This window comes from Dendrobates tinctorius, unplaced genomic scaffold (assembly GCF_039654945.1).
Source record: "Dendrobates tinctorius isolate UK_male_01 unplaced genomic scaffold, ASM3965494v1 ptg000020l, whole genome shotgun sequence".
Classification (NCBI taxonomy): domain Eukaryota; kingdom Metazoa; phylum Chordata; class Amphibia; order Anura; family Dendrobatidae; genus Dendrobates; species Dendrobates tinctorius.
The window spans coordinates 2,596,249-2,613,427 of NW_027361688.1; the positions used below are offsets into that span (position 1 = coordinate 2,596,249).

Below are 17,179 nucleotides of genomic sequence, written 5' to 3' on the forward strand. Positions count from 1 at the left end.
TCAGCGGTCATCACCTCACACAGGTCCTCCTGTGCAGCCCGCCAAAAACCAACCAATCAGCAGCCTCTCTGCATGAGCCCATACACAGAAGTCTGCTAGTAACAAGCTTCTCATAGGCTGGAAGTTTCCAGCGCTGACCTGAGGCTCCGCCCCCCGCTACTTCACCTCAGAGTTCGGGCTCAGGTGGGCAGTCGCGTCACTGACGCCGGTGGAGTCGGTGCTGCGTTCTGTACGTTACTATAAATTCACATATTTCATAACTGTGACTCTGAGCTGAAGCTATGGTGGGTGTCCTCGCTTTATGCCCCGGTTGCAGACCTCCTCCTGCAGGTGTCCTCTCCGCCTTCCTCCCGCCCCTCCGCTCAGCGCCACTTATGAGTTCCCCGGTGCCGGTCCGCACTCAGGAGCTCAGCATGGAGCTGACGGCAGAGCAGCACCGCGTCCGCCTGAGCGACGGCAACAGCGTCCCGCTGCTGGGGCTGGGAACCTACTCCTCCCCGGCCACGGTAAGGGCGAGAGCAGCAGGTGCTGTGATGCTCCATGGTACCGCTATTCTATACTGCTGATCTTATGCTACATGGGACTGCTGATGTACTCCATGGTACCACTATTATACGTACTACTGACACTACATGGGACTGCTGATGTACTCCATGGTACCACTATTATACGTACTACTGACACTACATGGGACTGCTGATGTACTCCATGGTACCACTATTATACGTACTACTGACACTACATGGGACTGCTGATGTACTCCATGGTACCACTATTATACGTACTACTGACACTACATGGGACTGCTGATGTACTGCTGATACTAGTTCCACTACATGGGACTGCTGATATAATACTCCAAGGTACCGCTATTATACTGGTGATATTGCGCTACATGGGACTGCTGATATAATGCTCCAAGGTACCGCTATACTAGTTACACTACATGGGACTGCTGATATAATACTCCATGGTACCGCTATTATACTGCAGATATAACGCTACATGGGACTGCTGGTGTACCGCTATACTAGTTCCACCACATGGGACTGCTGATATAATGCTCCAAGGTACCGCTATTATACTGCTGATATTGCGCTACATGGGACTGCTGATATAATGCTCCAAGGTACCGCTATACTAGTTACACTACATGGGACTGCTGTTATAATACTCCATGGTACCGCTATTATACTGCTGATATTGCGCTACATGGGACTGCTGATATAATGCTCCAAGGTACCGCTATACTAGTTGTGCTACATGGGACTGCTGATATAATACTCCAAGGTACCGCTATACTAGTTACACTACATGGGACTGCTGATATAATGCTCCGAGGTGCCACTATAATATCACTGATATTACGCTACATGGGACTGCTGATGTACCCCATGGTACCACTATTATATGTACTAATGACACTACATGGGACTGCTGATGTACCCCATGGTACCACTATTATATGTACTAATGACACTACATGGGACTGCTCATGTACTGCTGATACTAGTTCCAAAACATGTGACTGCTGATATAATGCTCCATGGTACCGCTATACTAGTTACACTACATGGGACTGCTGATATAATACTCCATGGTACCGCTATTATACTGCAGATATAACGCTACATGGGACTGCTGGTGTACCGCTATACGAGTTCCACCACATGGGACTGCTGATATAATGCTCCAAGGTACCGCTATTGGACTGCTGATATAATGCTCCAAGGTACCGCTATACTAGTTCCACTACATGGGACTGCTGATATAATACTCCATGGTACCGCTATTACACTGCAGATATTACGCTACATGGGACTGCTGATATAGCTTATACTCCATGTACTGCTATTATGCTCCCTTATTTTAGGACTGATATTTCTGCTCCCTGGTATTGGTCTTATGCTCCTTAATATAGTACTGATATTAGTTACACTCCATGGTGCTATGCATACACTGTGTTCCAAAGTATTATGCAAATATTTCCTCATATTTTCTCTAAATTCCCTATATGAATTGCAGTCATTGTTATTTTCCAGTCATCTACTATTCTAGTATAATTGCAATGTTTTTGAACAAACTGCCTATGAAAACAGTATATTTTTAAAAATAAGAAACACTCAAAATGCATGTTCCAAATTATTATGCACAGCAGAGTTTTCAACCTTTTTATTTTGAACAAAAAAATGGTGAATTTTGAAGTTATAAGCATTATCAGCTTATTCCAAAATGAAATCAAACAGTTTTCAAGTGAAAACTTTATTCTCGGTGATGTTACATTTGCACATAGGACCCTTGTTGGAAAGAAGCTTCTGAACTCTCTCGTCCATTGAATTTGTCAGTTTTTGGATGGTTTGTGCTTCGATTGTTTTGCATGTGGACAGAATCCCCTCCCAGAGCTGTTGCTTAGATGTGAACTGCCTCCCACCATCATAGACACTCCTTTTGATGATGCTTCATAGGTTCTCTATAGGGTTGAGGTCAGGGGAAGATGGTGGCCACACCATAAGTTTGTCCTCTTTTATGCCCATAGCAGCCAGAGATGCAGATGTGTTATTTACAGCATGAGACGGTGCATTATCATGCATGAAAATGATCTTGCTGGGGAAAGCACGGTTCTTCCTCTTGAACCATGGCAGGAAGTGCTGTTCTAGAAACTCCACATAGATTATGGAGTTCAACTTTACCCCTTCAGGGATCCTAAAGGGGCTGACAATCTCCCCATGATTCCAGCCCAAAACATTACTCCACCTCCTCCTTGTTGGCGCCTTAGCTGTGTTTTCATGGGGTGTCCATCAACCAGCCATCCTCCACTCCATCCATCTGGACCATCGAACGTTGCACGGCACTCAAAACAGTTTGGAAGTCAATCTTCATGTCTCGTTTGGCGCACTGGAGCCGTTTCTGCTTGTGTGCAGTGGATAGAGGTGGTCGACAGGATGGCTTGCGCACAGCTGCAAACCTCTGAAGGACCCTGCATCTTGTTGTTCGGGGGACGTTGGAGGCACCAGCAGCTTCAAAAACTTGTCTGCTGCTATGACCAGGCATTTTTGCAGCTGCTTTTTTAACCTGACGCAATTGCCTGTTGGAAAGAGTCCTCAATTTTTCCTTATCAGCACGCACACGTGTGTGCTGGGAATCCGCTACATACTTCTTGATTGTGCGATGATCACGAAGTGTCTTGGCAATGTTGATTGTCGTCATGCCTTAACCTAAATACTCCACAATTGCTTCTCAGCAGCCGACACATCCTTTTTCTTTCCCATTTTGGCAAAAAATGTAGGCTGCTTAATAATGTGGAACAGCCTTCTTAAGTAGTCTTGCCTTTATTTGGACACACCTGCCAAACTAATGTGCACAGGTATCTGCAATTGCTTTCAGTGACACACATCACCATCAATGAGTTTAAATGACAAACAAAAAAATCTAACCTTATCACTCCGAAACTCTTTTTGCATAATAATTTGGAACACAGTTTAGTTACACTCCATGGCCCTGTTTATTATAGTGCTGATATTAGTTACACTCATTATAAGGCTCATATTAGTTATGCTCTCTGGCACTGCTATTACGCTTGTTATTATAGGGCTGATATTGGCTATACTCCTTATAGGGCTGATGTGAAGAAACCAGATTATATCTTAATTACCCAGACGACTATAGGTACTGTCACACTTGGCGATGTACCAGCGATCCCGACCAGCGATATGACGCGGTCAGGATCGCTGGTACATCGCTAAGTGGTCGCTAGTGAGCTGCCACACAGGCAGATCTCACCAGCGACATCGCTGGGGTCGGGGGTCGCTACTTACCTGTCACACTAGGCGATCCTGCGTCGCCCGTCCTCACAGCAGGAAGCGCCGCAGGAAGCTGACGACGAGAAACAGTCCTGAACGTTCTCGCGCGATCAGCCATAACCAGCGGGGGAGCGGGTCGTAGGTAAGTATCAGACACAGCGATATCGCTAGCAGTATCGCTATAACGTCACTAGTTATAGCGATATTGCTAGCGATATCTTAGTGTGACATGCCCTTTAGTTTAGCAAACCAAGAAGAATTGACTTTTTATCTGTATGTTGGCTTTTGGATTTAACTGTTGATTTCTGGTTGGTCAAGAAAACAGACTTTTGTTCATGTAAGCCTGAAATATTGTAGGCTGATATTTGATATAACATTGTGCTCTTATCCTTGCTGAATAGTGAGGTCTGCTAATATGCTAATTATACATTGTCTAGCCCAGATAGTGTGTTGATTTTTTAAAACAGAGGAGGAAAAACTATGCAAATAGATTACGCATCCAAACAGGCGACCTGGTCGTCGCCATTCTTCCCCCTTGTCTGTGAGGGTGGACTGAGGGACACTGGGTAAATCTAAAAATAGGTTACATGCCATTATATTAAGGTACTGTCACACTTAGTGATGCATCAGCGATCCCGACCAGCGATATGACGCGGTCAGGATCGCTGGTACATCGCTAAGTGGTCGCTAGTGAGCTGCCACACAGGCAGATCTCACCAGCGACATAGCAGGGGTCGGGGGTCGCTACTTACCTGTCAGACGAGGCGATCCTGACGTCCTCCCGCCCGCGTCCACGCGTCGCTCGTCGGCGCCACAGGAAGCCCAGCAGGAAGCTGACAACGAGAAATGGTCCAGGACGTTCTCGCGCGATCAGCGATGAGCAGCGGGGGAGCCGGTCGGAGGTAAGTATCAGACATAGTGATATCGCTAGCAATATTGCTGCTACGTCACAAAATCAGTGACGTTATAGCGATATTGCTAGCGATATCGCTTAGTGTGACAGGCCCTTAAGACTTTCTTCGGGTTGGTGTATCTCTTCAGAATCTCAGCTTGGAGTACTGTGGACCCGGCTGGTAGAACACAGGACTGCATCACTGACCATCACTGAAACCCCAGAGATGTCCAGGTTGGGACAATCGGTTCACCTGGCCACATACCTCACTGCTCTGTTAGTTTCCTAAGCTTGTCGTTGCCTCCTCTCTGTGGGGTCCTGCCAAAAGTGAGGAGCCACTGGTGGGGGTAAGCTACACTGGAAGCAGCTCTGACCCCGGCGAGTTAGCGGAAGGGTGAGACTGTAATTTGCACCATCTTATATATTTGCTGGGACTGTTCTGTTTGCTATTGGGTGTTGTGGTTCAATAAAGTATTGCCACACTGTGTTACCCAAACCCTGTGTTGTCTGAGTAGTGTTCTGCCCACAGGGAGAGAGCGTGGGCGTTCAGTGGTATGAGCCCTGGTCCATGCAGTCTTTCTAAAGACCGCTGAGCCAGCGGACGAGACCACCCACTGACCCCCGTGTCTCCACAGCTGATAATAGTTATATTCCGTAGTATTATAGGGCTGTTATTACTTATACTCCATGGTACTGCTAATATTACTGGTGTTACTATTGAACTTGTGCTACTAATATTCATGTTAGTTACTACTATTATACTCAATATTACTAAAAACATAATAGTGATATTACAATTTTATATTTCTGAAGCTACTGTTATTCTCCAATACTATTATATCCCTGCTACTATTATAATCTTTATACTCTATGGTTCTTTTACTATATTCCTGGTACTATTATTATTGCAGTTATACACCCCTGATAAAACTGATGTACAGTGTCCTACTATTAGTCATGTTAATACTGATACTATTGTACTATCTAGTATTACTATTTTTACTACTATTATACTCCAGATACTATGTTATTATATTCTCTTGTTTCTCTAGTCACCTTCCACGACAGCCACCTTGGAGGTTGTCTCCCCGCCCTAATGGGGGACAGGAACACAAAGAGGTTAAATAACCCTCCCCTTCCTGCTACCTCAGTGTTTTTCCTGTCCCCTATCGGGGCATGAAGAGGTCACAAGGGGCTGCCGTGGCCAGCGAGCGGAGCCTATATACTTACCGAAGCTGGGCAGCCGAGGTCGGGGGGTTCGCCTCTCCTCCTCCACAGGCTGCTCCAGTCTCCACCGCGGTGTGACTCGGGACTTTTGCCGCCCCTCCCGCGCCCTCCGGGGTAAAGCGGGGCGGTATGGTGCCTGCGGGGTCCTGCATAGCTCCCCGGCGTCCTCCCTCCTCCCAAACGCTCAGGATGACGCCGGCGCGCGCGCCAGAGGGGGCGGGCAGTGAACCGGAAGTTGCGATGACGCGCACTTCCGGTTTGCAGCCTCCGGCGTCCTGTGAGAGGGGAAACGCGCGCCGGCACTCGGGGGACCCGGGAAAGGCCTCCAATGGCGGCGGAGGTCGACCAGAGTCCTCCCCAGGGACAAGGAAGGAGGGAGGAGCACCACAGAAGAACGCCAAGCAACACTCTTAAAAAGGTGCAGCAGCTCCAGGTAAGTGCAGTGTGTCTGTGGTGTGTGCAGACATGGATGGTGAGAAGCCCTCGACTGCAGCATCTGCGGAGCCCAGCGTTCCCCCTCCTACAGTGAGTAGCAGGGCTGGTCCCGTCTCTGTCAAACTACGGTGGCACGGATCTGAGCGAGCCTCTCTTCTAATTGCATGAAGACAAGGCCTCGGTCCCTAAAAATCCCCGCAAGTGTGGTATTTGTGGTGCCAGGTTTCCTTCTGACTACAGGAAGAAGTTATGCCAACCCTGTACGCAAAATATCCTGCGTACCGAGCAACCCTCCCTGTTTGACAGCATAAAGGCTCTCATCAGACAAGAGGTGCAGACTTCCATAGCAGCCCAGACCCCCGCGGCCCAGGGCCCTGCCCCAAAAAAGAGGAAGAGAGCGCCCATGGAAGCTGACTCGGACTCGGGAGAAGTCCGTTCCTCCGGATCGGAGGATATCTGGGAAAATGAGGCCTCCACGTCCGCATCCACTCATGATGCGAAAAAATACTATTTCTCCTCAGAGGATATGGAGGAGTTAGTATCCATGGTGAGAAATACCATGGGATTAGAGGACGAGGAGGTTAAACTCTCAGTCCAGGATGAGATGTTTGGAGGGTTGAAACCCAGAGGTAGAAAGGGTTTCCCGGTTCATGAGATCATACAGGATTTAGTAGCTCAGGAGTGGTCCTCCCCCGAGAAGGCACTCACTGTGCCCTCCGAGCTTAAAAACCGGTTTCCCCTAGAGGGTGATAATTCTATTTGGGAGATCCCTAAAATAGATATCCAAGTGTCTAGGGTCACTAAAAAGACGTCCTTGCCCTTCGAGGATGCTTCCCAATTAAAGGATCCAATGGATCGGAAAATAGTGAGGCCAATATTCTAAAAGCTAAAGGGTTATCGGACAAGGTGATTCGGACCCTCCAAAAAAGTAGAAAGCAGGTGACAAATGCAATCTACGGCAAGATATGGAAGAAATTTTGCTCCTGGTGCCTCCCGGGGGCCCCTGTCCCCTTCCATCCAAATATTGCCCAAATACTAGATTTCCTGCAGAAAGGCTTAGAGTTAGGGCTTACGCCAAGTACGTTAAAAGTGCAGGTATCTGCCCTTAGCTCTTTCTTTGACCAAGACCTAGCTAGACACCGCTGGATTAAGCGGTTCATGGTAGCGGCAGGCAGAATTCGCCCTTCACTTTCTAATCGGGTTCCCCCCTGGGATCTTAATTTAGTACTCAATAGCCTAACACAGGCCCCGTTTGAGCCCCTGTCAGAAATCTCATTGAAAATTCTTACACTCAAAACTGTTTCTGGTGGCAATCACATCGGCCAGACGGGTGGGGGAGTTACAGGCCCTATCGGTGCAGGAACCTTACCTCCTACTCAATTCAGACAGTATAGTGCTACGTCTAGACCCCTCCTTTTTGCCCAAGGTGGTGTCGGATTTTCATAGAAGCCAGGATATCGTGTTTCCCTCATTTTGCCCAAATCCTTCCAATCCGAAAGAGGGAAGGTTTCATACCCTGGACGTTCGCAGGGTGGTTCTCCGCTACCTCAAAGCAACCAAGGAGTGGAGAATTGACCAGAGCTTGTTCCTTCAGTATTCGGGAAGAAACAAAGGGAAGAAAGCTGCAAAGAACACAATAGCGGGTTCGATCAAACAGTCCATCCCACTGGCATATTCTTCAAGACCTCTCTCTCCTCTGGAGTCGTTAAAAGCCCACTCCACTCGATGAGTCGCTACGTCCTGGGCATCAAGAGGAAATACGTCTTCAGAGCAGATATGCAGAGCGGCTACCTAGTCCTCTGTACACACCTTTACCAGGCATTATAGACTGGATTTCGATAGGGATCTGACGTTCGGCAGACGTGTCTTGCAAGCCGTTGTCCCTCCCTAATAAATTAACGTTGGCATGACTCCAAGGTGGCTGTCGTGGAAAGTGACTAGAGAAAATAGAATTAGACTTACCGGTAATTCGGTTTCTAGGAACCTTCCACGACAGCACTAATTTCCCTCCCTATATGATGTATTTACCTGATGATTCCTGCTCTACTGGCGGTAACTATTCATGCTAGTATGTCAGAAAAAACACTGAGGTAGCAGGAAGGGGGGAGGGTTATTTAACCTCTTTGTGTTCCTGTCCCCCATTAGGGCGGGGAGACAAACCTCCAAGGTGGCTGTCGTGGAAGGTTCCTAGAAACCGAATTACCGGTAAGTCTAATTCCTATTTTTTTTTATATCCCTGTTACTACTACCATAGTTGTAATCCCTGATACTATTGTATTTGTTACAATTTTTATATTTAGTAACTACTACATTCCTATTACTACTACATTATTATTACACTTATACGCCATGGTGCTACTGATGTTAAAGGCATAGTCCCAACTCATAGATCCTATCCCAATATGTATTAGATGTAATAATATTAGCAAATGCCTCCAATTAGAAATGTGGTATAGTTTGCCTGATTCACTGACTCTTTCCTCATGTACAAGCATTTTAGGACCTTAGGTATCCATGGTTATGACCACTAGCTAACGGTCAGTACCAGTTGTCGTAACCATGGATACCTAAGGTCCTGCAATGCCTGCACATGAAGAAAGAGACATAGCGAATCAGAAGAACTATACCACATTTCTAATTGGAGGTATTTGCTAATATTAATTTATCTACTACATATTGGAATAGGATCTTGGAGATGAGAAAACCTCTTTAAATGTCCTACTATTATACATATTACAGTTCTACTACCCGACACCAAACTTGTTTCTACTACTAGTTAGTGCAGGAGTAGCACTGCTGCAGCAAGGCATGTCCTCTGAAAGCCGGAGGAGTGTCTGCTCCAGCAAGGGGCGAAATAGGAGGGCAGGTCAGACAGGTGCTGGTAGTGGGAGACTCAATTATTAGGGGAACAGGGCAATCTGTCACAAAGACAGGGATCGTCGAACGGTGTGCTGCCTACCTGGCGCTCGAGTCCGACACATCGCTGATCGGGTTGACAGATTACTGGGAGGGGCTGGTGAGGATCCAGCGGTCATGGTGCACATTGGCACAAATGACAAAGTTAGAGGTAGGTGGAAGGTCCTTAAAGATGATTTCAGGGAATTAGGCTGCAAGCTTAAAGCAAGGACTTCCAAGGAGGTATTTTCGGAAATACTTCCTGTGCCACGCCAGAGAGGCAACGGGAGATTAGGGAGGTTAATAAGTGGCTCAGGAATTGGTGTAGGAAGGAGGGGTTTGGGTTCCTGCACAACTGGGTTAACTTCACAGTTGGCTACAGGTTCTACGCTAGGGACGGGCTGCACCTCAATGGGGAGGGTGCTGCTGTGCTGGGGGAGAAAATGGCTAGAAGGTTGGAGGAGTGTTTAAACTAGGGACGGGGGGGGGAGGGTATTCCTTTTATAGGAGGGGAAGACAGTGCAGATAGAGACCTGGGCACAAATAATGACATTGGGGGTGGCATGTGGGGTGGGGTTAGAACAGTTAATAAATTAAGAAAGAATAGAGGTACAGAGAGATACATAAAGTGCATGTATACTAATGACAGAAGTCTCGCCAACAAGATGGAGGAATTGGAGTTAATGTTGTTGGAACATAATTATGACATGGTGGGGATATCTGAGACATGGCTGGACGAGAGCAAGGACCGGGCGGTTAATTTACAGGGCTATAGTCTGTTCAGAAATGACCGAACAAATAAGCGAGGGGGAGGCGTGTGTTTATATGTAAAATCATCCTTAAAACCCATCCTTCGTGATAATATATATGAGTCTAATGAAAATGTAGAGTCCCTGTGGGTAGAGATAAGGGGAGGGGGGAAAAATAATAAATTACTGATAGGGGTTTGTTATAAGTCTCCAAAAATAATGGAAGCAACAGAGAATATCCTCATAAAGCAAATAGATGAAGCTGCGACTCAAGGAGAAGTCATTATTATGGGGGACTTCAACTACCCAGAAATACATTGGGGAACCGAAACCTGCAGTTCCAGCAAAGGTGATAGGTGTCTGACAACTATGAGAGACAACTACCTTTCACAACTGGTTCAGGACCCAACAAGAGGGGGGCACTGCTAGACCTAATATTAACCAACAGGCCAGACCGCAGATCAAATGTAAGGGTTGGGGGTCACTGGGGGAATAGTGATCACAAATTAAGTTTTCATGTGTCCTGTAATAAGATGTGTAGTAGAGGGGTTACAAGGACACTAAACTTCAGGAAGGCAAATTTCCAACGGATGAGAGATGATCTTGGTGCAATTAACTGGGACGATATCCTGAGACATAAAAATACACACAGAAAATGGGAGACGTTTATTAGCATCCTGAATAGGACCTGTGCACAATATATACCGTATGAGAATAAACATGCTAGAAATAGGAGGAAACCACTATGGTTAAATAGAGCTGTAAGGGGAGCAATAAGAGATAAAAATAAAGCATTTAGAGAATTAAAGCAAGTAGGTAGTGATGAGGCATTAACTAAATACAGAAAATTAAATTCTGTAAAAAGCAAATCAAGACAGCAAAGATTGAGACAGAGAGACTCATTGCCAGAGAAAGTAAAAATAATCCTAAAATATTCTTTAACTACATAAATAGTAAGAAGCTAAAAAATGATAGTGTTGGCCCCTTAAAAATAGTCTGGGTGAAATGATGGATGAGGAAAAAGCCAATATGCTAAATGACTTTTATTCAACAGTGTTTACACAAGAAAATCCCATGACAGATAACATGATCAGGGATAACAAAAATTCTCCATTAAATGTCACCTGCTTAACCCAGCAGGAAGTACGGCGGCATCTAAAAATCACTAAAATTGACAAATCCCCGGGCCCGGATGGGATACACCCCCGAGTACTGCAGGAATTAAGCACAGTCATAGACCATTATTTTTAATCTTTAAAGATTCCATAATAACAGGGTCTGTACCACAGGACTGGCGTATAGCAAATGTGGTGCCAATATTCAAAAAGGGGACAAAAACTGAACTTGGAAATTATAGGCCAGTGAGTTTAACCTCAACTGTGGGTAAAATCCTGGAGGGTTTTCTAAGAGATACTATACTGGAGTATCTGGAGAAGAATAACCTCATGACCCAGTATCAACATGGGTTTACAAGGGACCGTTCCTGTCAGACTAATCTGATAAGCTTTTATGAAGAGGTAAGTTCTGGACTGGACCAAGGGAATGCAGTGGACGTGGTGTATCTGGACTTTTCAAAAGCTTTTGATACGGTGCCACACAAAAGGTTGATACATAAAATGATAACAATGGGGATAGGGGAAAATATGTGTAGGGGGGTTAAGAGCTGGCTCAGGGATAGGAAACAAAGGGTGGTTATTAATGGAGCACACTCGGACTGGATCACGGTTAGCAGTGGGGTACCACAGGGGTCAGTTTTGGGCCCGCTTCTTTTTAACATATTTATTAATGACCTTGTAAGGGGCATAGAGTAGAATTTCAATATTTGCAGATGACACTAAACTCTGCAGGGTAATCAATTCAGAGGAGGACAATTTTATATTACAGGAGGATTTATGTAAACTAGAAGCTTGGGCTGATAAATGGCAAATGAGCTCTAATGGGGATAAATGTAAGGTCATGCACTTGGGTAGAACGAACATGATGTATAATTATGTGCTTAATTGTAAAACACTGGGCAAAACTGTCACTGCAAAAGACCTGGGTGTATGGGTGGACGACAAACTCACATTTAGTGGCCAGTGTCAGGCAGCTGCTGCAAAGGCAAATAAAATAATGGGATGCATTAAAAGAGGCATAGATGCTCATGAGGAGAACATAATTTTACCTCTATATAAGTCACTAGTGCGACCACACTTAGAATACTGTGTACAGTTCTAGTCTCCGGTGTATAAGAAAGACATAGCTGAACTGGAGCGGGTGCAGAGAAGAGCGACCAAGGTTATTAGGGAACTGGGGGGTCTGCAATACCAAGACAGGTTATTACACTTGGGGTTATTTAGTTTGGAGAATCGAAGGCTTAGGGGTGATCTTATTACAATGTATAAATATATGCAGGGACAATACCAAGACCTATCTAATGATCTTTTTACTCTTAGGCTGTGTGCACATGCTGCGGATTAGGTGCAGATTCATCCGCGTGGATTTTGTAAAATCCGCAGGTGAAACCGCAGGTCAAAAGACCTGCGGATTGCTCTGCAGTTTTGCCCTGCAGTTTTTCATCTCCTCGGAGGAGATGGCAAACCGCAGGGGAATCCGCAGAAAGAATTGACATGTCAATTCTTTCTGCGGATTGAAAACCGCAGATAATCCGCGCGGAAAATTACGCACCGTCTGCATTGCGGTTTTTGATTCCCATAGGGAATCATGCTACTGTACACCGCAGCAAAAACTGCTGCGGGTCCGCAGCGGCCGAAACCGCTGCGGAACCGAAGCAAAATCCGCAGCGTGTGCACACAGCCTTAGACCTGTGACGGCGACAAGGGGGCATCCTCTACGTCTGGAGGAAAGAAGGTTTAAGCATACTCACAGACGCGGATTCTTTACTGTAAGAGCAGTGAGACTATGGCCATATGATGTTGTAATGAGTGATTCCCTACTAAAATTTAAGAAGGGACTGCATGCCTTTCTTGAAAAGCATAATATTACAGGGTATATACACTAGTTTCCTTAGTGTTGCGTTGATCCAGGGAGCTAGTCTGATTGCTGTATGTGGAGTCGGGAAGGAATTTTTTTCCCCAATGTGAAGATTACGGTTTGCCACATGGGTTTTTTTTTGCCTTCCTCTGGATCAACATGTTAGGATAGGATATGGGTTGAACTAGATGGACTTAAAGTCTCCCTTCAACCTTAATTACTATGTTACTATTATACTCTAGTACTATTATAATATATATGTAATTGCACACTTGTCTCCCGTATATTATATCCTATAGGCATCTTATGTCAATAAATGGAGATTTTGTGTGGCACGTCAGTACCGGCGCTTGGGAAGCAGATTACCCTACTGGTGCTGTAATAGCTCTAGAATTTATCCAATGAATTCTACGCTCTACCTGTTTAATGTTCTGACCCTACACTTTGTATCCCCTAAACGCCTATTATATTGAATTACTCACTCTCCCAACACTCCTTCTCCCCACAGCTGTGCGCCTGCAGATGTTTTATGTGCACAGCACTCCATATATCTAAGACCCGACTTCTTCACAGGAGAATAATCCAGTCTGTTCTGATCGGGCCATCGCCAGAGTTTTGAAAGCGTGTTGTCTGGCACATATCCCACCTGTGGCGTTCACCAATGTCAGATGAATGGATTCTGCTCCAGTTTTTTTTTTTTTTTGCTGTAGATGCATTGTAACAATCCTAAGTAGCATGAGCTTATTTAGTTCCTTGCACCTGCTATTGCCATGGTTTACTGCAGCAGGGACTAGGGGTATGATTACTGGGTGAGTAGTGCAACTGTTAAAGTACATATAATAGGAGGTTGTAATGCTCTTCAGTGTATATCTTGAATCTTTCTACATCATTGGTGCCTTGGCCACAGGATTCTGATTTTTGCTGTAAGAGGGGGGCCAGGACGGTAGTCGCAGCCAAGGACACCGGGGCTCTGGTGTCCTGACCTCCTCCCACAAATACCATCAGCATCTACCCGTGTACCTGTTCCGGTTGCTGGTCCACGGTCAGGGATTCTACTGTGGTGCGACCCAGCTCCTGCACACTTGTTCCCAGTGCATAAGGATGGAATAACGAACACAGATGCCGGTTCTGATGCAAAATCAACACTTACTTTTTTTCTTTAACGTTCCCAGACACATCAGTTATATCACAGTCCACACAGCCTTCCTCCTGCTCTTTCCCTTTCTTACTTTCTTCATCCTCGCGTACATTACGGGGTAGTAGTGCCCTTGGCGGTACCGCAGGTTTACTACTGTAGGACCTCAGTACATAGGAGATCCCTCTCATCCGTTTTGCCCCAGACTTGTCAGCTTCAGCCCTATTGAGGATCTGACACATCATGAACGTTCTGCACGACTTTTGGACCACGTTTCCTTCTCCATTCCTTCTGCTGACGTGAACTGTAACTTCCCTGGGTGCTCCGGTCTTATCCCCTTTGCTTCACTTAAACAACATTGCGTAGCTGCTATGTTGTCCTGGGCTTGGAGCCTTTGTGGATCTGTCGGGCGTGCTCGACCTTCTGACTAATTCCTACAACCTACACTGGCTTAACCAATAGCAGCTCCTCCTACAGTTAACCCCTATGTGAACTTCCTAACCAAGCTATACCTATCAAGGACCCACTAGTATGCCCCATCTAGTGGCCCGTTGCAATATTACACTTACCATACCTATGAACTCTGTACTATAAGTGCCCTCCTCTAAAGGAAACCCTAATCTGTACAGAAATGCAATACAAAAGACATATCGTACAGTATGGTAACGCATAATGTGGCAATACCAATAAGACAGTCATAATACACAGCTGTGTAGCAGTACCGAAGCATAACAGTATGTTTACACAACATTTACAATATATTATTAGAACACCTTAACCCCTTACCTACAATTGACGTAATATTCCGTCCATGTGACCATGGACCTAATTACCATGGACGGAATATTACGTCCCAGCGATCAGCAGCGCCCACGTGGTGAGCGCCGCTGATCGCGGCCGGGTGTCAGCTAATTATCATAGCTGACACCCGGCACAATGTGTCAGGGGCGGTCACGGACCGCCCCCAACACGTTAACCCCTTGCACACCGCGATCAAACGCGATCGCGTTGTACCGGGGGTTAAAGGGAAGCATCGGCAGGGAGGGGGCTCCCTCCGTGCTTCCCTGAGCCCCCCACAGCAGCGCAATGTGCAGCGCTGCTGCGGGGGGCTCCTTTCCTCCAGGCCCCCGAATCCAAGATGGCGACGGGGGCCTGAGGAAGCTGGCTTCCTCAGTGCCTGCAAAGCGCAGGCATGAGGAAGTCTGCAGCAGTGCCTGTGACAGATCGCTGATCTGTCACAGTGATCTGTGATGTGACAGATCAGCGATCTGTCACAGGACAGTGATGTCCCACCTGGGACAAGGTAATAAAGTAAAAAAAAAAAAAAAAGTGTTAAAAATAATTTTAAAAAAATCGCTAAATAAATTAGTAAAAAAAAAAAAAATATTCCCCAATCCATTTTTTCAAAATAAAAAAACAAAAACAATAAAAGTACACATATTTGGTATCGCCGCGTCCGTAATGACCTGCCCTATAAAACTGTCCCATTAGTTAACCCCTTTAGCGAACCCCTTAAAAAATAAAAATAAAAAACGAAGCAAAAAATGATTTATTATCATACCACTGAACAAAAAGTGCAATAACGCGCGATCAAAAAGACACATATAAATATCCATGGTACCGCTGAAAACGTCATCTTGTCCCGCAAAAAAGGAGCCGCCATACAGCGTCATCCGCAAAAAAATAAAAGTTATAGTTCGCAGAATAAAGCGATACAAAAATAATAATTTTTTATATAAAATTGTTTTCATTGCAAAAAAACCGACAAAACATAAAAAAACGACCTAAATGAGGTATCGCTGTAACCGTACTGGCCCGAAGAATAAAACCGCTTTATCAATTTTACCGCACGCGGAACGGTGTAAACGCACCCCCCCCAAAAGAAATTCATGAAATGCTGGTTTTTGTTCATTCTGCGTCCCAAAAATCGGAATAAAAAGCGATCAAAAAATGTCACGTGCCCGAAAATGGTACCAATAAAAACGTCAACTCGTCCCGCAAAAAATAAGACCTCACATGACTCGGTGGGTCAAAATACGGAAAAATTATAGCTCACGATATGTGGTGATGCAAGAACTACTTTTACAATAAAAAGCGTCTTTTAGCGTGTGACAGCTGCCAAACATAAAAACCGCCATAAATAGTAAATCAAACCCCCCCGTTATCACCCCCTTAGTTAGGGAAAAATAATAAAATTTAAAAAATGTATTTATTTCCATTTTCCCGCTAGGGTTAGGGCTAGGGCTCAGATTAGGGTTAGGGGTGTGTTGAGGTTAGGGTTGGAGTTATAATTGGGGGGTTTCCACTGTTTGGGCACATCAGGTGCTCTCCAAAGGCAACATGGCGTCTGATCTCAATTCCAGCCAATTCTGCGTTGAAAAAGTCAAATGGTGCTCCTTCCCTTCCAAGCTCTGCCATGTGCCCAAACAGTGTTTTACCCCCACATGTAGGGTATCAGCCTACTCAGGACAAATTACAAAACAACTTTTGGGGTCCAATTTCTCCTGTTACCCTTAGGAAAATAAAAAATTGGGGGCAAAAATATAATTTTGCGGAAAAAAATGTTTTTTTTATTTTCACGCCCAGGCGTTATAAACTTCTGTGAAGCACTTGGGGGTTCAAAGTGCTCTCCACACATCTAGATAAGCTCCGTGGGGGGTCTAGTTTCCAAAATGGGGTCACTTGTGGGGAGTTTCAATAGTTTAGGTACATCAGGGGCTCTCCAAACGCACATGACACCCGCAGACCAATCCATCAAAGTCTGCATTCCAAAACGTCACTACTTCCCTTCCGATCCCCGACGTGTGCCCATACAGTAGTTTTCTCCCACATATGAGGTATCAGCGTACTCAGGACAAATTGGACAACAACTTTTGGGGTCCAATTTCTCCTGTTACCCTTGGGAAAATAAAAAAATTGGGGACTAATTGATCATGTTTGTGGAAAAAATATGATTTTTTTATTTTCATGCCTGGGCATTATAAACTTCTGTGAAGCCCTTGGGGGTTCAAAGTGCTCACCACACATCTAGATAAGTTCCTCAGGGGGTCTAGTTTCCAAAATGGGATCATTT

General features: G+C 45.5%; 1 protein-coding gene across 3 annotated transcripts in view; it reads left to right on the top strand.

Annotated features, from left to right (window-relative positions):
• The first annotated feature begins 240 nt into the window (after positions 1 to 240).
• The window catches only part of LOC141083279 (aldo-keto reductase family 1 member D1-like), a 42,397-nt gene continuing 25,458 nt past the window's right edge, over positions 241 to 17,179 (top strand). Inside the window, exon 1 of one of the 3 annotated variants that reach the window (XM_073567455.1) lies at positions 241 to 506. In XM_073567455.1, coding sequence (XP_073423556.1) covers positions 282 to 506 — 225 coding nt within the window. In that variant the 5' untranslated portion in view covers positions 241 to 281. The remainder of the gene's footprint in view (positions 507 to 17,179) is intronic. The other 2 variants (XM_073567454.1, XM_073567456.1) reach the window with 2 other exon arrangements.